The sequence below is a fragment of the Siniperca chuatsi genome, linkage group LG19, assembly GCF_020085105.1.
Source record: "Siniperca chuatsi isolate FFG_IHB_CAS linkage group LG19, ASM2008510v1, whole genome shotgun sequence".
Taxonomy (NCBI): Eukaryota; Metazoa; Chordata; class Actinopteri; order Centrarchiformes; family Sinipercidae; genus Siniperca; species Siniperca chuatsi.
The window spans coordinates 24,990,049-25,014,478 of NC_058060.1; the positions used below are offsets into that span (position 1 = coordinate 24,990,049).

The window sequence follows — 24,430 nt, forward strand, 5'->3', positions numbered from 1 at the left end:
GGTCAGCGTCTGTCCTGAGGCCAGCGTCTGTCCTGAGACCAGCGTCTGTCCTGAGGCCAGCGTCTGTCCTGAGGCCAGCGTCTGTCCGGAGACCAGCTCCGTCTGTCCTGAGACCAGCGTCTGTCCTGAGGCCAGCGTCTGTCCTGAGGTCAGCTCCGTCTGTCCTGAGGCCAGCGTCTGTCCTGAGGCCAGCGTCTGTCCTGAGACCAGCGTCTGTCCTGAGGCCAGCTCCGTCTGTACTGCCGCATGTTTATCATGCCACAGCAGCCACTGACGGACTGACGGACTACAGTTAGTGCAGAGTTACACAGAAATACAAGTACATTTACTCAAGTACTGTGCTTGAGTACAAGGTCGAGGTACTTTACTCCATTTTCTGCTGCTTTATTCTTCTTCTCTACGTCTCAGAGGGAAATATCGTACTATTTTCTACATTAATTTGATAACTTTGTTCACTTTGCAGATTCAGATTAATAACAGAATATTATCACCAAATAAATGATGATGTAATGTTATAAGGTTAAGACTTCATTGATCACTGCGAGGGCAGTCTGTAAGCGATTAAAATGAGCTCCACTGCCACATTAATGCATCAATAATTATAATCCAATAATATAATACATATAATTCTGTAATGGGCCGTTCTGCATTATTCTGAGTATTTTGATGGACTTTTACTTGTATTTGTGATGGAAGAAGTACTCAGATCCCAGTACTGTACTTCAGTACAGGTTTGACAAACTTAGTATTTCCATTTTCTGCTACTTTATTCTTCTTCTCCACATCTCAGAGGGACATGTCGTACTTTTACTTCCCTGAGTAACACGATGTGATGCAGTGTTGTACGACCGACCCACCCAAAGTGGCTCCACATTGACGAACTACAACATTAAAATACTCTTACATGTGTTTCTTAGTGGTAAAAACAGAATAATATAATATTCTATAACGATTTATTGAATTCAGGACTTTTACTTGTAACGGAGTTTGTTATTTCTACGTTCACTTCAGTGCAGTTCTTCTTCCTCCACTGTAACTCGCATTAAAAAACATTTTTCAACTCTTAAAATAAGAAATGTAGAGGATTATGCTGCATTTCTTTTACAAATGCTGAAACTTAACTGGAGTTTTTTTTGTGATCAATGTGGAAATAATGGTGAGTGACACCTTCAGTGGTTTTGAATATGCTTTTATTGTTAGTGGAAAGGTTCGGCATTAATAAAGATATTAAAGGCACAAAGAAAAGAAAAAGTGTTACAATCATCCAAAACGAAAATGAAACAGATGTGACATCCAGACGGAGGAGCCTCCTCAGCGTCAGCTCCCCATGAATATTGATTGAAAGGCGTTATGATTGATTAATATTTCATATGAGCTCGTATGAAGGTGTGAAACTACCTGAGAGCATTTTTTTCTAATAAGATTCATTTTGGGAGAAAAACTGTCACCTGAAGTTTGTTGTTTGCTGCCTAAAAACTCTGTAAGTGTTGTGTTTAGTTATCGGCGTTAAATTAAAAAAGTAGTAGAGTTTAATTCCTGTTTAATTAAGAGCAGCTGCGGCTTTTTAAACTCTTTAATTTAGTTTTGTTTTGCTGCATTTATAATGTTGAACAAAACTGGAAAATAAAAGATATTGTTGAACTGGAAATGATTTTTTTTAGCTTTTTGCCTTGTTTCAGTTGTACAGTATATGGCCAAAAGTATGTGGACATCCCCTGTTGTAATCACATGGCTGGAATATTTGGGTGTCCATATACTTTTGGCCATGCTTACATGATTACAGCGAAAGTTTAAACTGAATTTAAATCTGAAACTCATTAACAGTAACTAGAATAGTTTGTAAACGTACCAGATGTCTGTGTTTAAACTGGAATTTGGTTTTTGCTGTTTGCGTGTTATTTATGTTTCCTGTTGATGAAAATGTGTTTTCACGATGATTTTATGAATCTAAAATATTTTACATGTGTTGTACGGACCTCAGATCACCGTATGAATTTAAAAAAAAATCCTCCAATTTCTTAAATTTGCCTAACAAAGATCTATCAAAAGTTCTTAATTCTTCTCCAGTATCATCTGTTTTAAGGCTACTGTGACCTTTAACCCTTGAGCTTCCTCACTAAACTAGCTAAACTCATTTAAAACGTCACACAGACCTCCATCGCCTGGAGCAAAACATTAAAACTCTGAAATTAAAGAAGAAAACAAATCGTCGACGAAGTCGTTTGTGCAGTTTGTTGGCTCCGCCGACTCTGTGATTGGTTGGAAGCGTGGTGGAAATGGCAAGGGGCGGGGTCACATCTCTGTGAACCAATCATCTCAGGCCGCGATGTCGATGTCAACACTTCCCCACACCTGAAAAAACACAACAGGGCATCAGCGAATGTGCTAATACCGGTTCAGTTCAAATGAAAGTCTTGCTGTTACCCAAATCTAAAGGGTTCAGTCTCCCGGTGTACGGTGGCCTTTACAGGACAGAACCTGGATTTGATCTGAATGCTAACATGTTAAAATGTTGAATTTTGAATTAGCTATATAAACAAATACAAAAATGATCTTATAAGCAAAAAAAAAAAAAAAGCAACAACAATATATAGACAAAAAAGAAAGAACGTGATAAGCATGTTAACAACTACTGGGTCTTGTGCTGATGTTAGCATCAAGCAAAAGTTAACACGTTAACACGCTCACAGATGGCATATTAATATGCTAATTTTTAGTTGGTTCATCTGTGCTTAGCTGAGTGCTAAATTTAGCATGTTACACTAGCATGACTACAGTTAGCATGTAAATAAGCATGTTAAATTTTAGAAAATGTTGGCATGCTAATGTTTTGCATGTCACACTTTGCAGACTGGGCTGTGCACTGCGAATGCTAACCTTTGTAAACATGCATGTTATGTTTGTTAACACTCAACAGTTTTGGGATGTTAATATGTAGCATTAAGCCTATTAGCAAACACATTAACATGCTAAGTGTTTGCATTTCTATCCCATATGCCTCTCCTATTTGTGCAAGCTTTGCTAATGTTTAGCAGGATTAGTAGCTGTGCCTGAGTGCTGAATTTAGCACATTACAGTAACATGCCCACAGTTAGCATATTAGTATGCATTTTAAATATTGGAAAATATTGGCATGCTAATGTTTAGTAATACTTAGCAAACCAGGCTGTGCTTTGCGGTCAATGCAAAGGTTAGCGCATGTCAAGATGCATGATATGTTAACATGCTAAGTGCATTTCTATCCTATTTGTAGATATTTTTGCTAATGTTGGTAGGTTTAATAGGTGTGCTTTGAGCTAAATGCTAAATTTAGCATATAACAATAACATGCTTACAGTTTATTAAATATTAGAAAATACTGGCATGCTAATGTTTGGTATATAACACTGTGCTTTACAGTGAATGCTAATATTAGCGCATGTCAATGTGCATGTTCTGTTTCAATTTATATTCTATTTGTGGACATTTTGTTTATTAGGTTTAGTAGCTGAATGCTAACTTTAGCACATTACAGTAACATGCATACCGTTAGCATATTAATAATTATGTTAAATAATTACAAAAATATAGGTGTGTTGATGTTTTACATGTAACATTTAGCAAACTACGCTGCATACAACTGTTTATCTTGTCTGGATGCATTTCTATCCTATATCTATGAAATTTTGTTGGTGGCATAAAAGTTTTTATCCAGGAGGGATCGCCAACGTCAGCGAACTTTCTGATAATATTTGTCAGGACTCATCAGTTAAAAGTCACGATATTAAGCTGAAATGGTCCTGGCAGTTTAAAAAACAGCAACATGACCTGACGAAGTTGTGAAGGTTACCTGCTGGAGGTTGCTGCAGTCCATCACCGCTAAGAGGCGACGGGGTCCATCCAGCCGAGGGACGAACGACTCCTTCCAGGAGATCGAAGCCTGAGGATTAATGACACTGAAACACACACACAGAGTGGCATAAATACACGGTTTCCACCCAGAATAACACAGTGTCCGTCAACATGTTATCACAGGTGAGTGTACCTGTAGTAACGTGTCCTGTGGGTCATGAGTCCAGCTCCCTCCATGGCCAGGTTCACCTTCTCCAGAGGGAAGTTGAAGGGGTTGGTGAAGGAGACGGTCACAAACATCTCCTGCTGCACCTGAGGCTGGCCGCTCACCTACAAGTAGAGAAGAAGAAGAAGAAGAAGAAGCCTGTAATAATTATGCAACTACACAATGTGCTATACTGTATTTTTCATAATTGTATTACATAGGATTATTGCTAGAAAGTAAAAATACCTCAGTTAGGTTAAAAAAGTATCAGTCAAATGTATTTACGTGTTTCTATTGTCAGTAATAGTAGAGCTTACTTTCACTGTCGGGTAAAATCTTGTACCTCTGTGTTTTATTTAAACAATTTAGATTTTTTTTAGCTCAGATATAAAAAATTTGTTTGTTTTTTTGTTTGTTCCTGGTTTTTAAAATCGAGTAACTGCTCACAAACTTCTCTAAAACCTACAACGTACACAAAACCTGATCTGGAGGGACAGACGAAAACTGAAATCTGCAGCAGAAAAATATTTTCTCAGCATTAAAAATGTGTTTTAAATAATAAATATTACTACATTATTGGAATTGTACTATTGACAGATTAACAACTTTCATCAAAGAACTGAACTTTTATCAAATATATTTTACTTTAAATAGATTTCCTGCCGAGTGAAACGAGCTGAAGGCAAAATATTTTGGTAAGTTTTTGGGCACATAAATATACATAAAGTCACTAAAGTTATTATCCATAGTGTGTGTGTGTGTGTGTGTGTGTGTGTGTGTGCGTTTTACCGTCATGGTGAGGACCGGGGCCTGCAGGTCGATCACCTTGATGGCGGTCACTGATTGGTCGTCAGCCTGTCCAGTCACAACAAAGTTCAGGGAGAGCTGAGAGCCCAGGTTAGGCAGGTACTCCTCAGCTGTGATCTTCAACATCACGCGCTCGGCTGCAACACACACACACACACACACACACACACACACACACACACACACACAAATCCTAATTGTAACAGAGTTTATTTCCAAATCCACAAATGCACACAGGACGTTTCCACTGATGTTGCTCACTCTGATTGGCCGGCACGGTGACAGTGAAGTCCAGAGCTTTGAAGTCACTGGCTGTGACGCCGGTGTAGAAGATGACGGACCCGGACAGGTGAGCTTCGACCGTTTTGGGGAATTCTCCGTGGTTCTGGAAATCCACTGCCAGGTTCACGTCCTGACCCAGCTGGACCTGGAGAGAGGGACGGAGGGACGGAGAGTTGGGAACATTGTTGCGGAGGTCAAACAGCAGGTCAAAGCTCTGTTACGGCGTGTCGACACAGGAGGCGTATCAGCTGCCGTCACAGGCCGCAGTTCACGTGCCTCAACGTCACATACGGTGACTATGTGTCGCTCTCTGAGCAGGTGACCTGAATGCTTCCTGCTCAGACACAGAAGGAAGCTGCTCTGTAGACATTTTGTTAGATTGGATTAAACGATCCATAGAGAAGAGGAGATCAGTGTTTACAAGATGGCGGGACGTTGTGCCAGCTGCTGTTGGTGGATGGTACTCGTTAACAGCTGCGTCTGTCATTTTAATTTCAACACACTTGAGAAGTTGTAAGTTTGAGTTTCAAAGTCATAAATAAACGGCCAGATGCATGAATGGATCGAAGGATCCTTTATTTAAGTAAAAGTACTAACACACACTGTGAAAATACTCTGCTGCAGTGAAAGTGTGTGAGTGTGATCAGGAAAAAGCCCTTAAAGCATTAAAGCAGTGCAGCGTCCCTGTGGCTGCTGTGCTGTTATATATTCTATCATCAGGTTATTATTCCTCGTGCATTAATGTAAAGCAGGATGTTGCTGCTGCAGCTGGTGGAGCTGGAGCTCATGTTGAACCGGTTTGTATCGGACTGCAGCTGATGATGCTTTTCATTCTGGATCCATCTGCCGATTCTTTTCTCCGTCGATCGATCGATCGATCGGTTTGGGAAACTCGTGAAAACGGTGAGAAACGCCGTCACGACGACCCAGAGCCCAAAGTGACGCCTTCAGCGTGTTGTTGTGTCCAAAGCTCGACGTTATTAACAATTAGAGCTGCAACGATTAGTCGATTAATCGATTAGTTGTCAACTATTAATTTAATCGCCAGCTATTTTGATAATCAATAAATCGTTTTGAGTCATTTCTTAAGAAGAAATGTCAGAATTCTCTGATTCCAGCCTTTACATGTGAATATCTTCTGGTTTCGTTCCTCCTCTAGGACAGTAAACTGAACATCTTTGGGACATGTTTGAGGACGTCGTCTTTGGGAAACACTGATCGACATTTTATGGACCAAACAACTAATTGATTAATTGAGAAAATAATCGAGTTAGTTGCAGCCCTATTAACAATACATTTAAATAATCAGTTATCAAAGTAGTTGCCACTTAATTTTCTGCCAGTCGACTAATTAATGGTTTCAGTACTTGTAAAAACTGTTGGGGAGTTTAATTTCTAACAAAACATCACATTTTATAAACTCTTCATGTGTTTTGTGTGTGAAAAATCTTAATTTGTAAAGTAAGTAAAGATAAAAGTACTGAAGTATTTCCCTCTGAGATGCAGCGGAGTGGAAGCAGAAAGAAGCACGAAAAGAAAATACTCAAGTAAAGTACAAGTACCTCAGATTTGTCCTCAAGTACAGTACGTGAGTAAAGATGTAGTGGAGAAAGTGGTTAGTACATCTAATTTGTGCTTAAGTACTTGAGTACTTGTACTGCGTTACAGTCCACCACTGGTAAGTACTGAGAGACAGATGTGTAGACAGATGTGTTACCGGTTCAGCTGTGATGACGACAGACAGCTGGACGTCAGGCAGCTCAGAGTGATCCCTCTCGCAGCCGTACTCCTCCGCCCGGGTCATGGTCCTGTTGTCCTCTGCACTACCTGCAGACAGAAACCAGTTCACGACAGACGGGGCTCCGACTTCTCACGACTCCCTCCGGCTCGAACGAACTCGTCTTCACGTTACTTCTCGTCGTTTGGAAGCCGTGGCTGTGTGTGTGTGTGTGTGTGTGTGTGTGTGTTACCTTCAGGGTACTTGTAGGTGTGTGTGATGTCCACAGCTGACGTGCTGCCCACGGCCTTGGTGTAAATAGCCTGTCCAACAAGAGTCTTATCCACCTTGTATGGAGTCAGAGTCCCGTACTGATCCCGCTTGTGGAAGACCACGTCACTGTTCACCTGGAGGGAAGGAAAAAACTGTGATTACGACAATTCATCACGCGGAAGGCAAAAGTTAGATTTTCATCTTTACAAAGGAGAGAAAATATTAAACGAAACAACATTTAAACTCAGCTAAAACACAATTCCTGTTCCCTCTGAGCTGAGTTTATTATTTTGACCAGATTAAAAAAAATAATATGAAGATGAAGAGTTGTGATTTACTTTGTTTTTGTTGCGAAATATTAAGTAAAGTATTAAAAGTACAAGAGGTGACACAAAAGATAAACACAGCAGGGGCTGCAGACCAAAAGAAATACATACAATAATAAATATTGTATTAAACATATTTATAAAATATAACAGCAGGAATATGTTTGTATGTGTTTTTGTGGTGGAAAAGTACGTTTTGTGCTGTAAATGTTTGTATGTGTGAAGAGTAACAAAGGAAATGGACGTACGGGGGAAGGTAAAAAGAAATAAGTAGATTTCATGACTCAATTATGTTTTCGATTAGGCAACTAAATGTTCAGCCTGTAAAATGTCAGAAAATAGTAAACAATGCTGATCAAATTGCTTGATTTGTCTAAAACTGTAAAATTATTCAAATCAATTCAGCTTTTATTAGCAGTTATATAAAACAAAGAAAAGTACTCAGATCTGAGAAGCAGGAAACTTGCTGATTAACGACTTTAACACTTGATCTTATAAGACGGTGTAGTCCCTCATTCGTCCAGGAGTGTGTCTATCGTAGAAAAGGTTTCAGTCGTAGTCGTCTGGACACTGTTTTCAGAATCAAGACGTTTCGGCTCCCATCCGGAAGTCATTCTCAATTGTGAAAATGGTCTGAGAACTCAGAAATGCAAGCTACTCTGTGTTGCTTAAGCCCCGCCCTCAGGGAGGAGTCTACCTGAGTGTCTGCTGTTTACCTGCCTAGTTTCATCTGAAACTGACCTTTTTTTGTTTCCTGATTACTGATTACTGGGCCATCATGGAAACAAAAGAAGGTCAGTTTCAGGTGAAACTAGGCAGGTAAACAGCAGACACTCAGGTAGACTCCTCCCTGAGGGCGGGGCTTAAGCAACACAGAGTAGCTTAAATTTCTGAGTTCTCAGACCATTTTCACAATTGACAATGACTTCTGGATGGGACCCGCTAATCAATTAATCAACTAATCATTTTAGCTCTACTCTCCTTCTTTCAGAACGTTTTGCCTTTTTTTGTCTTGACCACCTCCAGTCACTTCAGTTTAAAATCACTTTAGCTGAGAAGCCAGTAGTTTTCATTCAGAGTCAGTGAACAAACACACACACATTTACTTTCTCAGTATCGCGTTTTCCAAAAACAAAACCCGAGAGGAGGAGTGAGCTGTGCTGCTCTAATGCTGTTCCACAGTCTTTTATACCCAGACAAGAAGAAAACTCTGAATAATTATACTTTGCCATGAAATAGGTCAAATGTAAAAAGACAGTAAAAATATTAGTATTGTTCTCAGTGGTGGAAAGTAGCGACATTTACTCAAGCATTGTATTAAAGTACAATTTAAAGGTACTTGTACTTGAGTGTTTCAAGAGTGTATTTTCTGCTACTTTATACTTCTACCCACGCTACATTTCAGAGGCAAATATTGTATTTTTACTTTCCGACATTATTTTGGTAATTTAAGATTAATGCTACAAAATATAATCAACAAATAAATGATGATATTATTATATTATTAAGACTTTATTGATCCCAGGGGGACGTTCACGAGCTACCCAGCAGTATATAAAGTAATATAGATAAAATATATATAAATACATTTTAAAAGGCTGATGAACGCATTAATGCATCAATAATCATAAACCAATAATATAATATATATTCTGAAATGAGTCATTCTGCAAAATGAGTACTTTTACTGTTGGTACTTAGTATATTTTAATGCTTTTTCTACTTTTATTTTAATTTTAAAGGCAGGGCTTTTACTTGTAACAGAGTATTTCTACGCAATACTTCTTCCACCACTGTTAAGAAATGTTGAAACTAACCTCAGCGAAGACAAATCCAGAGTCAAACGGGTGACAGAGCAGGCCTTCCTTGATGGCAGCGACTGAGGCTGGACCACAGCGATAATATCCTGCAAACCAAACACAGAGTCATGTCTATCATCCACCTGTCCACCTGTCTGTTGATCTGTCCGTTCTGTCTGTCTGTCCTACCATCACTGGTCTCCTGGGGCGTGGAGTCCACCACCTGCCATCCTCCGAGGCCAGGCGGTAGGTCAGCACGCGCAATGTACACCTCGTTCCAGCAGTGGAAGTTCCTACAGAGAGAGACAGAAAACACTGTTACTAGCTACAGCTTTTTGTACATGCGTTTAGTTAGCCAAACCATGTATTGGTTGTAATAGGCTACCTAGTTTTATTCCTTTACAGGCTGATTAAGATTCAGATAAGGAGCTCTTTGGACAATCTCAAGGGCGCAGGGAAGAACCAGAATCTACAAATACGTGTTCCCTCCAGTGGTGGAAAGTAACAAAGTACTTTACTGAAGTACAAATTTGAGGTAATTGTACTTTACTTTGAGTATTTCCATTTTCTGCTAAGCCTACTTTATACTTCTACTCCACTACATTTATTTGAGAAGTCACTCGTTACTTTGCAGATTCAGATTGATAATACAAACTATAATCAACTATTATAGGTTAACGTGGGATAAAATGAGGTTTAATTTATCCTCCACGCTGTGGTGTTGCTACTTTTACTTAAGTTAAAGAACTGAGTTCTTTAAAGACACTAGTTCTTTCACCTCACTTGTCCTTTTATTAAACAAGTGGACGAGTCTAATAAATCAATCTAGAATATACTACATCTAATTAGGTGATTTTAAGGTAGTATGACCACATTAAAACAGGTGAATTCCACAAGATTCAGAGGCTGAGACAGCAGTTACTGCTACTTTGCTAAGCTAGGTTAGTTAGCTTTTAGCAGGACTAGTTTAACTTAACATAGTGTTTTTTTTGGGTCCATCATGGGGTTTAGCTAAATCCTTATGTATGTGGTATAAAAAACTGAATTTCTAACATGTCAGATCATCAAAACGTACTTTTCCATCATTAGAAACAGGTAGAAAAAGTAGGTAAATTTAGCTTCAGCTAAAGCCAAAGATACCCTTCTTTGGCTATCTCACCAACAGAACTCTCTTGCTTTAGCTTTCTGGTGGGGTTTAGACTTTATTAAGACACAGAATTTAAAATGCTATTTCTATGGAAATTGCACATTCCTAAGACATAATTATGGCTGCGTGGAGCTAGCTAATGTTAAACAGCATGAATAACTGGCTAGGAAACATAGTAGTACCAAGCTAGCAAGAGATCAGCGGGGTGTACGCGGGTTTACAACGCACCGCAGTAAAGGCTACTTGTCTTCCGTATACAACACAGATTTGTCTACATATATGATGAGCTGAGCTGATTTAAGTTATAACTTTGTAAAATCCAGCCAGGGCAAGTAAAGAAAATCCTAACGGCCTAGTTTCTGGTCCGGCAGTCTCCTAGCAACAGACATGACATGACATGAAGGCATTTGGACCAACCAGATGGAGTCCCTGGTGTTGCGTCTGTCCGGCGTGCCATCTGTCAAGAAGATGAGGTCGGTCTTCAGGTTGCCTGTGTTGTCGTGAGCTGAATTTATGTTGGTGATGACCCTCGCCGGGATGCCGAGGCAACGTAGGACTGCAGGGATATGAAATATTTTAATGCCACATTACTAACATCAGATATTTCATATCACTTTCTGGCCCTCCAAAAAACACACTCAAGGCTTGGCTCCCTTTAAATCGAATGTAAAAAAAAATGTAAAGTGATATTATGCCTTTAATGCATCTATGTACAAAATGACAGTGGTGGAAAGTAATTTATTCAAGTACTGTGCTTAAGTACAATTTTAAGATACTTTTATCCCTTATTCTACTTCTGTAGAAGGGAAATACTCCACTTTTTACTCCACTACATTTATTTAACAGCTGTAGTTACTTGTTACTTTTCAGATTAAGATTTTAAACAAAAAAAAACGTATGATCAGTCTCTTTGCAGTCGTTTTGAGTGTCTTTTTGTTGTCATTTGCGTCTCTGTGGTCATTTTGAGACTCTCTGAAATCACTTTGCGTCATCTTGTAGTCGTTTTGTGTCTCTGTGTCTTTTTATGGTCATTTGTGTCTCTTTGTAGTTGTTTAGTGTCTCTTTGTGGTAGTTTTGCATCTCTTTGTGATCATTTTTGCAGCAATTTTTGGTCACTTTGTGTCTCTTTGTAGTTGTATTGGGTCTCTTTGTGGTTGCAAAATCAACCCCTGGGCCTGTGCCCGGTAGGCCTATTCATTAATCCATCCATGCTTGACGTTATGTGAAAGCCCTGACATGAAACCATCATTTTAAAAGTGTAACATGGTAACAGTGCACACTCTTACAGGTGTTGAAGACTCCAGCATACACCCAGCACTGGGCGAAACAGACGGAGACTCCACTGTTGGCGTACTGCAGCAGGATCTTGGCGCTGCCCGTCCAAGCTGTCGGCGCTGTGCCCAAGGAGTAGTCGTCACTCCAATTCCCAACCAACACGCCATTATCGTCCTGAGTGTTAATCTAAGGGAAGAGAGGAGAGTGGTTGAGACTGTCATTTGTCCTAAACTCCGGAGAGACAGCTTTGTGGCTTAGATTTGTGAGTGGGACAAATTTTTTAAAGGTGGCGCCATGAAAGGTCATGTTATTACCTAAATCAAAAGAGTTTATCCTCCTGTATCCTGCATGGTGGGCATTTTTGGACATCTCAGACTCAGCTTGTCAGGCTCAGTTTGTCAGTCTAAGCCAGTGTTTCCCAACCTCTTTGGCATTTGACCTCTTAAAACAAAGCTAAGTGGCCTTATGACGGCTTGTCAGATTGTTTTATTTTAATAATTTTTAGAGGGATGAATAAGTAACCAGTAATTCACAAAGTATAAAAAGGAAATAGTTTCTGCTTTCCTGTCCTGTTAATCATTTAGTGGTTGCAAGATATTGTATATCATCACGTATATGAGCCCTTAATCATATACGTATAGGTCTACGCTGTACCACTTAGGCTCAGCAGTGCTTTGAGCTAATGTTAGCATATTCCAGTTAGCATGTTAACATGCAGGTTAAAAAATGGATGTTACCATGCTGATAGATTTGATAGCATGAGAACATGTTAAAGTTTGAATGTCAACATTGACATTAGTTAACATGTAAACATGCAAACATTTAGGATATAATGTTTAGCATATTGGTTTATTTTATCATGCTAGCCTGGTAACAAAAAACACAAACAAAAACTGTTAGCATGATCATTTTGCAAGCTTGTGCATGGTGTAATGTTTAGTAAGTTACAATGCTAATATGCTTATGTTAGCATGGTAAAATGCATACACTTAGCATAGTAACATGTCATTGTTTTGATATCCTATAACTGTTGAGATATTTCACTCTGGACCAAAACGCTGGACTGATGGATGAAGCTAGCTTAGCTAAAAATGCAAAATGTACATTTTTTGTCTTGCCTGACCTTTACTGTAACTGTCTTTTAGCATTTAGATAAATCAGCCACATGTTGAAAAAGTGCAGCGTTTTGGAGATGGGAGGTTTGAAAATACACTCAAGTAGGCAAGAATAACAACAGCAGCATTTTTGGGGTTAATTGTGAGAGTACTAAATACCAAGCTCTGTATAGATACATGAACTCATCAATAAGACTAACTGGACACTGTTATATTAAAGTCAAGCAGATTAATTAGTTTTTCCCCTCTATATTCTCACCATGGCAGAGCCTATCCTGACCAGGTTGATGACATTGCCTCGGTTGTAGATTGGCATCTGAGATGCATCCAAGATGTAAATACAGGCGTCCAAAATACCACGCTCAAACTGCAGGAGATAATACATTAACTTTAAGTTCATTCTTTAAGATTTGTTATGATGTGTTTGAATATTCGTGTGTACCTGTCCATACATCCAGCTGCGTTGTGACGCAGAATTCTGATAGATCACACCAGTGTCGTTCAGGACGTACTCCCTCCGTTGTGCTTCATCAGAAAGAAACACAGCGTCGTCTGCAAAGAGAGAGACAGACAGATGGTCAGACAGAGAGTACAACTCCTTAAATCTTCTTCAAATTCCTACAAGACTAAATTTATCTAAACAACAGTGAGACCACAGGACAGAAAAGCTCTCCTTTGATGTCCAACAGTACTAAAACTGAATACGAGGAGGCAGTAAAAGGACAAGATTTGACATGTGGGACATTAACATCATCTCAGGACACTAAAACTTTCTTTAAAACAAATTTAATCACATTATGATTGAAGTCTACAAAAATAAATACTTAAAAAACATTAGCTCATTAACAGTATTTACATTTACATTGGCGTGTAAACTCTAATGTTGATTAATCTAGCATTGTCCTTAAATAAACAAAATTAGCTCATCTAAAAAATGAAACAAAATAATTGAAACTTCATGTAAACTCAAATTTTGATTAATGTGCATTGTCCCTAGTAACCATTTTTTCTCTTCATTAATCTCATTAAAATGTCTGGGGCAGTAAAAACACTTTAAAATCAGCCCTTAATAAATTCCCTGAAACATGAAATTAAACTAAAACTCTCCATTAACACAAAATGTCAAATTATTTGAAACATCATGCACATTTACATGCTTTTCTACAAATACAGTGAAGGACTACAGATTACTGTAAAACTTCCTTTGAAGCCAAAACACTTTTTCAGAAAGACACTAAAACTCAGCTCACTAAGCTTATTAAATTCTCTGAAAAATCCTTAAAATGAGACTATAGGACACATAAATTCTCCTTTGAAGTTTTACTTATGAAACAAAACTCTTTCAAACAGAATTTACACTGCAGGACAGTAGATCCGCTGTGAAATCCATCGCTCATTACTGTTAATTGATACAAAAACGCTCCATGAAAATTCTTTGAAATCATCTGACAAATCATGTGACATAAAAACTTTCCTGGAAGTTTTCCTAGAACTCCACGAATAACTAAAATTATTATTAAAATTAAACTAAAACTAAAAGAACAAAATTATTTGAAAAATCCTAAAAGACCTTTCTCTAACTGACAGCACAGAAACACCTTCTCTCAGCCACTAGGAGGAAGTTAAAGGTCAGTAGAAGAGTTCGTACCTGGACACCAGGCGTTGAACAGCAGGTACATGTCAGTGTTGGCGTCCCTCTTGGTTCGCTGCACGCCGCCGTCTGCCATGATGGCCACGTAGGTACGATACTTCCCCACAATGGCGGTCGCGTTTGGCTTGATGCCCAGCATCAACGTGTTACCCCGTGTCTCTAGAATCTTCCCCGACCACTGACCACCATTACGGGAACCGAAGGTCACCGCCACCAGAGAGCCCTTACTGGGTGAAGGGTCGGAGCCTGGTGGAGGAAGAGGAGGAGGATTAGTCATGGAGAGGAGAGGGGAGGAAACAAGCAGAGGAGAGGAGAGGAAACAAGGAGAGGAGAGGAGAGGAAACAAGGAGAGGAGAGAAACAAGGAGAGGAGAGGAGACAAGGAGAGGAAACAAGGAGAGGAAACAAGGAGAGGAAACCAGGAGAGAAGAGGAGAGGAGAGGAAACAAGGAGAGGAAACAAGGAGAGGAAACCAGGAGAGAAGAGGAGAGGAGAGGAAACAAGGAGAGGAAACAAGGAGAAGAAACAAGGAGAGGAGAGGAGAGGAAACAAGGAGAGGAAACAGAGGAGGAGGGAGAGAGGAGAGAGAGGAAACAAGGAGAGGAAACAAGGAGAGGAAACCAGGAGAGAGAAGAGGAGAGGAGAGGAAACAAGGAGAGGAAACAAGGAGAGAAACCAGGAGAGAGAGAGAGGAGAGGAGAGGAAACAAGGAGAGTTCAAGGAGAAGAAACAAGGAAGAGAGGAGGAACAAGGAGAGAAACAAGAGAGGAGGAGAGAGCAAGGAGAGGAGAGGAGAGGAGACCTTAGGAGAGGAAACAAGGAGAGAGACAAGGAGAGGAAACCAGGAGAGAAGAGAGAGAGAGGAAAACAAGGAGAGGAAACAAGGAGAGAAACCAAGAGAAGAGGAGAGGAGAGGAAACAAGGAGAGGAAACCAGGAGAGAAGAGAAACAAGGAGAGGAAACAAGGAGAGGAGAGGAAACAAGGAGAGGAGAGGAGAGGAGACAAGGAGAGGAGAGGAAACAAGGAGAGGAAACAAGGAGAGGAAACAAGGAGAGAATTCAATTAAATTCAGTTTTATTTATATTGCGCCAGTTCATAACAGAAGTTATCTCATTGCACTTTTCAGGTCTTGAGCAAGCACAGTGGCAAGGAAAAACCTCCTTTAAGAGGCAGAAAGAGAGAGAGAGAGAGGTTTTGGGGGAGAGGGAGGCACAATGCAAATACCATCTAAAATAAAAAAAAATAGTAATATTGTAATTGTAGTGGTAATATTAATAAATTAATAATAATAGGAATAATAATGACAGTATTAGTAAAAGAGCCAATAACAACAACTATAGTAGCAGGTTGTTGAGCAGGAACATGGGGGCAGCAGGTGGCCCACAACCACAGATCCAGACTCTGCAGCTCCGGAGGCAGAAATACCTGCTGAAAGCGACAGAAGGAGAGAAGAGAGAAACGAGAAAGCACAAAACCACGGGAGAGAGAAGTTAGTAAGTTAGTTAGTTAGTTAGTCGAGTTAGTAACATGCAGTAATGGGATAAAAATGCATACAGACGGAGAGGGAGAGGAGGAGAGAGGAGAGAGGTGCATCATGGGAAGTCTCCCGGCAGTCTAGGCCTATAGCAGAATAACTAAGGGATGGTTCAGGACTCACCTGAGCCAGCCCTAACTATAAGCTTTATTAAAGAGGAAAGTCTTAAGCCTGATCTTAAATGTGGAGATGGGGTCTGCCTCCTGAACCCAAACTGGGACCTGGTTCCACAGGAGAGGAGCTTGATAACTGAAGGCTCTGGCTCCCGGTCTACTTTTGGAGACTCTAGGAACCACAGGTAACCCTGCATCCTGGGAGTGCAGTGATCTAGTCTGCTAATAAGGTATTATGAGATCTTTAAGATACGATGGTGCCAGACCATTAAGAGCTTTGTAGGTGAAAGAAGGATTTTAAATTCTATTCTAAATTTTACAGGGAGCCAATGCAGAGAAGCTAATATTGGAGAGATATGATCTCTTTTCCTGGTTCTTGTCAGTACACGACAAGAACTCCTCTCACGAGAAGAGGAGAGGAGACAAGGAGAGGAAACAAGGTGAGGAGAGGAAACAAGGTGAGGAGAGGAGACAAGGTGAGGAGAGGAGAGGACACAAGGGAGAGGAGAGGAGAGGAAACAAGGAGAGAGGAGAGGAAACAAGGTGAGGAGAGGAGAGGAAACAAGGAGAGGAGAGGAAACAAGGTGAGGAGAGGAGAGGAGGAGACAGGTGAGGAGAGGAGACAAGGAGAGGAAACAAGGAGAGGAGAGGAAACAAGGTGAGGAGAGGAGAGGAAACAAGGTGAGGAGAGGAGAGGAAACAAGGTGAGGAGAGGAGAGGAAACAAGGTGAGGAGAGGAGAGGAGACAAGGAGAGGAGACAAGGAGAGGAGACAAGGTGAGGAGAGGAGACAAGGAGAGGAGAGGAGAGGAGATAAGAGGAGGAGAGGAGAGGAAACAACAGAGGAGAGGAGAGGAGACAAGAGAGAGAGGGAGAGGAGACAAGGAGAGGAGAGGAGAGGAAACAAGAAGAGGAGAGGAGAGGAGACAAGAGAGAGAGAGAGGAGAGGAGACAAGGAAGAGAGAGAGGAGAGGAGACAGGAAGAGAGGAGAGGAGAGAGAGAGAGGAGAGAGAGGAGAGGAGGAGAGGAGGAGAGGAGAGGAGAGGAGACAAGGAGAGGAGAGGAGACAAGGAGAGGAGAGGAGAGGAGAGAGAAAGGAGAGGAGAGAGGAGAGGAGACAAGGAGAGGAGAGGAGAGAGAGAGGACAGGAGAGGAGAGGAGAGGAGAGGAGACAAGGAGAGGAGAGGAGAGGAGACAAGGAGAGGAGAGGAGAGGAGACAAGAAGAGGAGAGGAGAGGAGACAAGGAGAGGAGAGGAGAGGAAACAAGGTGAGGAGAGGAGAGGAGAGGAGAGGAGACAAGGTGAGGGAGAGGAGAGGAAACAAAGAGAGAGGAGAGGAAACAAGGTGAGAGAGAGAGACAAGAGGAGAGAGAGGAGAGGTGAGGAGAGGAGAGGAGACAAGAAGAGGAGAGGAGAGGAAACAAGGTGAGGAGAGGAGACAAGGTGAGGAGAGGAGAGGACACAAGGTGAGGAGAGGAGAGGAAACAAGGTGAGGAGAGGAAACAAGGTGAGGAGAGGAAACAAGGAGAGGAAACAAGGTGGGGAGAAGAAACAAGGTGAGGAGAGGAGAGGAGACAAGGTGAGGAGAGGAAACAAGGTGAGGAGAGGAAACAAGGTGAGGAGAGGAGAGGAAACAAGGTGAGGAGAGGAGAGGAGAGGAGACAAGAAGAGGAGAGGAAACAAGGAGAGGAAACAAGCAGAGAAGAGGAGAGGAGACAAGGAGAGGAGAGGAGAGGAAACAAGAAGAGGAGAGGAGAGGAGACAAGAAGAGGAGAGGAGAGGAGACAAGGAGAGGAGAGGAGAGGAGACAAGGAGAGGAGAGGAGAGGAGACAAGGAGAGGAGAGGAGAGGAGACAAGGAGAGAGGAGAGGAGAGGAGAGGAGACAAGGAGAGGAGAGGAGAGGAGACAAGGAGAGGAGAGGAGAGGAAACAAGGTGAGGAGAGGAGAGGAGACAAGGAGAGGAGAGGAGAGGAGAGGAGACAAGAAGAGGAGAGGAGAGGAAACAAGAAGAGGAGAGGAGAGGAAACAAGGTGAGGAGAGGAGAGGAGACAAGGAGAGGAGAGGAGAGGAGACAAGAAGAGGAGAGGAGAGGAGACAAGGAGAGGAGAGGAGAGGAAACAAGGAGAGGAGAGGAGAGGAGACAAGGAGAGAGAGAGGAGAGGAGACAAGAGAGGAGAGGAGAGGAGAGAAGAGGAGAGGAGAGGAGAGAGAGAGGAGACAAGGAGAGGAGAGGAGACAAGAAGAGGAGAGGAGAGGACAAGAAGAGGAGAGGAGAGGAGACAAGAAGAGGAGAGGAGAGGAGACAAGAGAGGAGAGGAGAGGAGAACAAGAGAGAGAGGAGAGGAGACAAGAGAGGAGAGGAGAGGAGAGGAGACAAGGAGAGAGAGAGGAGAGGAGACAAGGTGAGAGAGGAGAGAGGAGACAAGAGAGGAGAGGAGAGGAGACAAGAAGAGGAGAGGAGAGGAGACAAAGGAGAGGAGAGGAGAGGAGACAAGAGGAGGAGAGGAGACAAGAAGAGAGAGGAGAGAAACAAGGAGAGGAGAGGAGAGGGAACAAAGAGAGGAGAGGAGAGGAGACAAGGAGAGGAGAGGAGAGGAAACAAGAAGAGAGAGAGGAGAGGAAACAAGAAGAGGAGAGGGAGAGGAAACAAGGTGAGGAGAGGAGAGGAGACAAGGAGAGGAGAGGAGAGGAAACAAGGAGAGGAGAGGAGAGGAGACAAGGAGAGGAGAGGAGAGGAGACAAGGAGAAGAGAGAGAGAGAGAGGAAACAAGAAGAGGAGAGGAGAGGAAACAAGGTGAGGAGATGAGACAAGGTGAGGAGAGGAGAGGAGACAAGGAGAGGAGAGGAGACAAGGTGAGGAGAGGAGAGGAGACAGGGAGAGAAAACTCCCTGTATTGTAGACTACTGCATCCCCTGTTTTAAATCATTCATAAAAAGATAAATGTAACTGTAATTGTATGGTATGGGGTATTGAGCTGAGGCCAGAGATGTCAGTGAACAGCTGTCAGTGTGTGTGTGTGTGTGTGCTAATGACAGACCCATGGGGGAGTGTGTGTACTAATTAGCCAGCCAAATGAATGTGAGGCTGCCTAATGAACTGACAGTCATCTAATTGTTCATAGACGGCTGTTAACAAACGTCTTTTCATCAGCTAATTGGTTAACGAGGGAGCTTTAACTGTTAGTCTCAGGTGGGCCGAACTGCGGCCACTGAGCGCGCTCCATAGCAGAAACCACATCCCCCCGTATGTGTCAATGAAACAGACTGAAGCTGTTCAGTTTACTGGGAAAATGTGAATTAAATGAGATCAGATCAAATAAAGTGGGGAAAAGAAGAGATTATTAATATTATATTATATTATGTTACAGTATATTCCTTTTGATTGTAATGGCTGATCACACAAACTATAAATTCGAACCTAGCCATGTAACACCCTATCCTGATCCCTATCCCGATCCTCATCCTGATCCCTATCCCGATCCTAATCCTTATCCCTATCCCGATCCTCATCCTGATCCCTTTCCTGATCCTAATCCTCATCCCTATCCTCATTCTGATCCCTATCCCGATCCCCATTCTCATTCCTATCCCGATCCTCATCCTGATCCCTATCCTGATCCTCATTCTTATTCCTATCCCGATCCTCATCCTGATCCCTATCCTGATCCTCATTCTCATTCCTATCCCGATCCTCATCCTGATCCTATTCTGATCCTCATTCTTATTCCCGATCCTCATCTTATTCTATCGATCCTCATCTTATCCCTATCTCTGATCTCTCATCCTGATCTCCTTTCCTGATCCTCATCTCTTATCCTCTTATCCTATCCCAATCCTGATCCCTATCCCTATCCTAATCCTTATCCATATTCCTATCCCAATCCTCATCTTGATCCTTATCCCGATCCTCATCCTGATCCTTATCCCGATCCTCATCCTGATCCCTATTCTGATCCTCATCCAGATCCCTATCCCGATCCTCATCCTGATCCCTATCCTGATCCCCATTCTTATTCCTATCCCGATCCTCATCCTGATCCCTATCCTGATCCTCATTCTCATTCCTATCCCGATCCTCATCCTGATCCCTATCCCGATCCTCATTCTTATTCCTATCCCGATCCTCATCCTTATTCCTATCCCGATCCTCATCCTTATCCCTATCCTGATCCTCATCCTGATCCCTTTCCTGATCCTCATCCTTATCCTTATCCCTATCCCAATCCTGATCCCTATCCCTATCCTATCCTAATCCTTATCCATATTCCTATCCCGATCCTCATCCTGATCCTTATCCCGATCCTCATCCTGATCCCTATTCTGATCCTCATCCAGATCCCTATCCCAATCCTCATCCTGATCCCTATCCTGATCCTCATCCTGATCCCTATTCTGATGCTCATTCTTATTCCTATCCCGATCCTCATCCTGATCCCTATCCCGATCCTCATCCTGATCCCTATCCTGATCCCCATCCTGATCCCTATCCTGATCCTCATTCTTATTCTTGTCCCGATCCTCATCCTTATTCCTATCCTGATCCCCATCCTGATCCCTATCCCGATCCTCATCCTGATCCCTGTCCAATTAACAATATTAACAATCACTGGACACTCTAGGGCCCAAATTGAATATTAAGGTAACTCTGTCAATAAAGTAAGTATTAAAAATACTGATTTAGAGCAATATCCAATAAATTAAAATTTAAAGATGATTAGATGTTGAGATGGATATTGATCTCATGTCATGCTAACATAAAATTCATTGTACAGTTACTACAAATTACAAGATATATTAAATGATATTAAATTACAAGATGCTAAAATGTTGTTGTCCAGTACAGCAGTAGATATCTATCTTATATTATGGACAGCTAGAGGAATAGTTCAACATTTTGGGAAATGTATATATAAATTTGCTTTTTATATCAGTTTCATTTGCAGCTGCAGCCAAAATGTGGTTAGGCTAGCTTAGCATAAAGACTGGAAGCAGGGGTAAATTATTAGCCTGGTTCTGTCCAAAGTTAAAAAAAATATACAAACACCTCTAAAAATGACTCACTGTATCTTGTTTGTTTATTATTATTCAACCAGGATTCAATTCAGAATATCCCAAACCAAGAGAAAGTCACGGACAAACTCAACCACACAGAGACAAGACCTCTTGTCAACCAATTAGAGAGAGATCTGATTCAAACAAGCCAGTCACGAACCAATAAAAGTTGAACCTAAGATCTCAAAATTCTGACTGAAGCTGTCAAGTCTGCGTAACACCAGCCAATGGGAGATAAGATCAGAATTCAAACTCACCAATCAGGAACTCGAGCTGGAAGTTGTCTGCTGGGGTCGGCTGGCGGCTGAAGGTGACTTGGATGACGAATTCCTGACCGCGACGGACCACCAGGTTTTGGGTGTCGTAGGCGGTCGTGTAGTGCTTTGATTTGTTTATCTGCAGACACATGTCGATGTTCTGCACCGACAGAGATGCTGAGAGGGAGGAATGAAGGGAGAGCACACCGTGTTTTCATGCTATTGATCATTAATCAGATAACGTTTGATATCTGGACACAGATAACAAATAAATTAAACGGGTCTTACCAACCCCAGGTGCATATCCTCTGGGCGTGGCCTCTTCTTCAAAAGGTTGAAATTCCGGAAAATCATTTTCAATAATCAAAAGGTTGGAGGTCGGCACCTAAAGATCATAAAAAACATAGATAAAAAATCAAAGAGTAATTGATAATGCCCTGATATAGTAAAATATAATGTATTTTTTTGTAAATTGTAATGTTTTTGTTGTCGGTTGTACCGGCATACTGTAGCGCCCCCTGTACTGGTTTGATTCGTAGGTTGAAAGAGACATCATGGTCGAAAAGTCAGAGGTTACGCTGAGGTCACGGGACAGAAAGAGAAAAAATATTTAACCACAAAAACCTTCCACACGTCAATGAAAACGCACACAAAACAAAGGAAAAATATAAATATAAAGAGAGAAAATATAATATAATAAGAACATGGATGTAAAATGTCCATTAGATACTAAAATGTCATCATAAAACACCAGAGAGACACTGTAACTCTGTAGGAATATAGAAATATTCAAGAATATTATAACAAGAAATAAAAATACAAATTTCCAAAAACTACGTCAAACGCTATTGATTACAACATTTATTATGAAGAAATGTTCAGAAATGCTTGAATGTTCTAATTTACTATAATATACAAAAGTGGTCAAAGGGATCACAAAGTAATTAAAGTTCATTGCATTGTTTGTTTTCGTGTTTTTTGCTAAATGTGAGAAAATTGTTTGTTTTGTAAATGTTATATGAAATAATCTGTTTTGTCACATGTTTCCCATTTAGGAATTATATTAGAACAAATGTGAAGAAACAAGTAAATTTCGGATTACATGTTAGATACTTTGTGACGTGTATCGAGCTGAAAAAATGTCAAATGTGCAGCTGAAAAGAAATATATATATACTTTAAGAATTAACACATTAATCTGTGCATTTCCAGGAAATTGCACATACAGTAAGTGTGTGTGTTTCAAGTTTATTATCGTTAACGAAAAAATAACGAAAACTAAATGTGAAAAAACATTTTCGCTAACTGAAATAAAAATAAAAACGACAACTAACTGAAACTGTATTGTGTGTTTACAAAACTAACTAAAACAAACTAAAATTATTGAGAAAATGTGCTAAGTTTTCGTCTTTGTCACTTTATTTCACACAGAAGCCTAATATCTCAGGTGGATATGAAATCTATCTTCTACTTTTTTTTAGCTGTGCCAGTTTTACGCCAACTGTTGGCGCCGCACGGTCCGTGACGTGTTGCCAATCTGTCCACGCCACGGCTGGCATCATGGCGGAGAAAGTCAGGAGAGTCCCATTTGAGATTCCTTTGAATACGACTGTTACAGATAAAAGCAACTGCCTTGTAGCGGTGGAAGGTGATCAAATATGTGAAATGATGAGGAGGGGATAAATCCGGCGAATCTGAAAGTAATTTTTTTAAATCGCACAAGAAGGCTAACTTAGCTTAGCTTAACAAGGTAAAGGAGAGCGCCCCTCCCCCGACAGGGAAGCCAACGTTAGATCCAGGCCAGGCAGTACGAACGTACTGTACTGTAGTATGATGCTTTATTTTTAACACGCAACGCTTAAAATAAACTAAATAAAAACTAAAACTAATAAAAACTGAACTAAAACTAAGCATTTTCAAAACAGAGAATCTAAAACTAAAAGAAACGCTTTAAAAACTAATTCAAACTAAACTGAAATTGAAAACAAAAAGTCAAAACGAAATAAAAATAAAAACTAATGAAAAATGCAAAACTATAATAACCATGGTGTGTGTGTGTGTGTGTGTGTGTGTGTGTGTGTGTGTGTGTGTCTCACCACTCAGATGAAGGAAAAAAGTTTGCCTGTCGAGTCTCTGATGATCAGATCAGATGATGATCAGATCAACTTCTACATCAGTTTATATACACTCACTGCTTCCCCTTTTTACACACACACACACACACATGCACACACACACACACACGCACGCACGCACACACACACACACACTGCTTATATGTATATACACTGCATCTGCAGGACATTATGTGGTCATGTGTGTGTTTACTGCATTAGTATCACTGCAGTGACGACAAATGATAATAATAAAAAGTAGAACTCAGAGAAGTAAATAAAATAGTGTGTTTTTTAAACATATTTGTGCATAAAAGTTTTGTTTTTATAAAAAAGACATTTTGAGGATTTCACAAAAGTTTAAAACAATTAACAAAAATATTTTCAGAGCTACAACAAATATTTACAATCGCGTAAAACTAAACGTGTCATTTTATGCTTTATTTGTCATTGACAGCGCTGGAGGAAGCACTCGGATCCTTTACTTAAGTCAAAGTAGAAATACCACAGTCTAAAAATACTCCGTTACAAGTAAACGTCCTCAATTCAAAATGTTACTGAAGTAAAAGTACACAAGTAGTTTGAGCAAAATGCAGTGAAAGTATCAAAAGTAAAAGTCCTCAGTATGCAGAGCGGCTCCTTTCACAGTGTTATATTATTATAGAATATTATATTCTGTTTACTACTAGTAGTATTTTAGTATTTACGAGTATTTTAATGTTGTAGTTCGTCAATGTGGAGCCAATTTTAGATACTTCGTATACTACTGGGTATATTAGTAGTGTAATACTGCATTATATCATATAAGCTTATTGTTATTGTTTGTTGTTGTTTTTTTATGTAAAAGGTAACTATAAGTGTCAAATAAATGTTGTGGAGTAAAAAGTTCAATATTTGCCTCTGAAATGTAGTAAAGTAGAACAAAATGGAAG

General features: G+C 40.7%; 2 protein-coding genes across 6 annotated transcripts in view; both read right to left on the minus strand.

Moving 5' to 3' along the window:
- Window positions 1-24,430, minus strand: part of LOC122866462 (protein NLRC3-like) — an 876,731-nt gene that overhangs the window by 140,763 nt on the left and 711,538 nt on the right. The window lies entirely within an intron of this gene.
- Window positions 1,174-23,562, minus strand: LOC122866468 (coagulation factor XIII A chain-like). Its single transcript, XM_044176183.1, has 18 exons — window positions 23,481-23,562; window positions 21,885-21,963; window positions 21,674-21,770; window positions 21,386-21,562; window positions 14,426-14,674; window positions 13,220-13,329; window positions 13,037-13,144; window positions 11,674-11,848; window positions 10,805-10,943; window positions 9,430-9,533; window positions 9,259-9,347; window positions 7,096-7,249; window positions 6,843-6,952; window positions 5,105-5,270; window positions 4,826-4,980; window positions 4,025-4,161; window positions 3,830-3,935; window positions 1,174-2,352 (listed from the first exon to the last, which is right to left on the minus strand). Exons 2-18 carry the CDS (start codon window positions 21,939-21,941, stop codon window positions 2,317-2,319), a joined length of 2,169 nt encoding a protein of 722 aa, XP_044032118.1. The 5' UTR covers window positions 21,942-21,963; window positions 23,481-23,562; the 3' UTR covers window positions 1,174-2,316.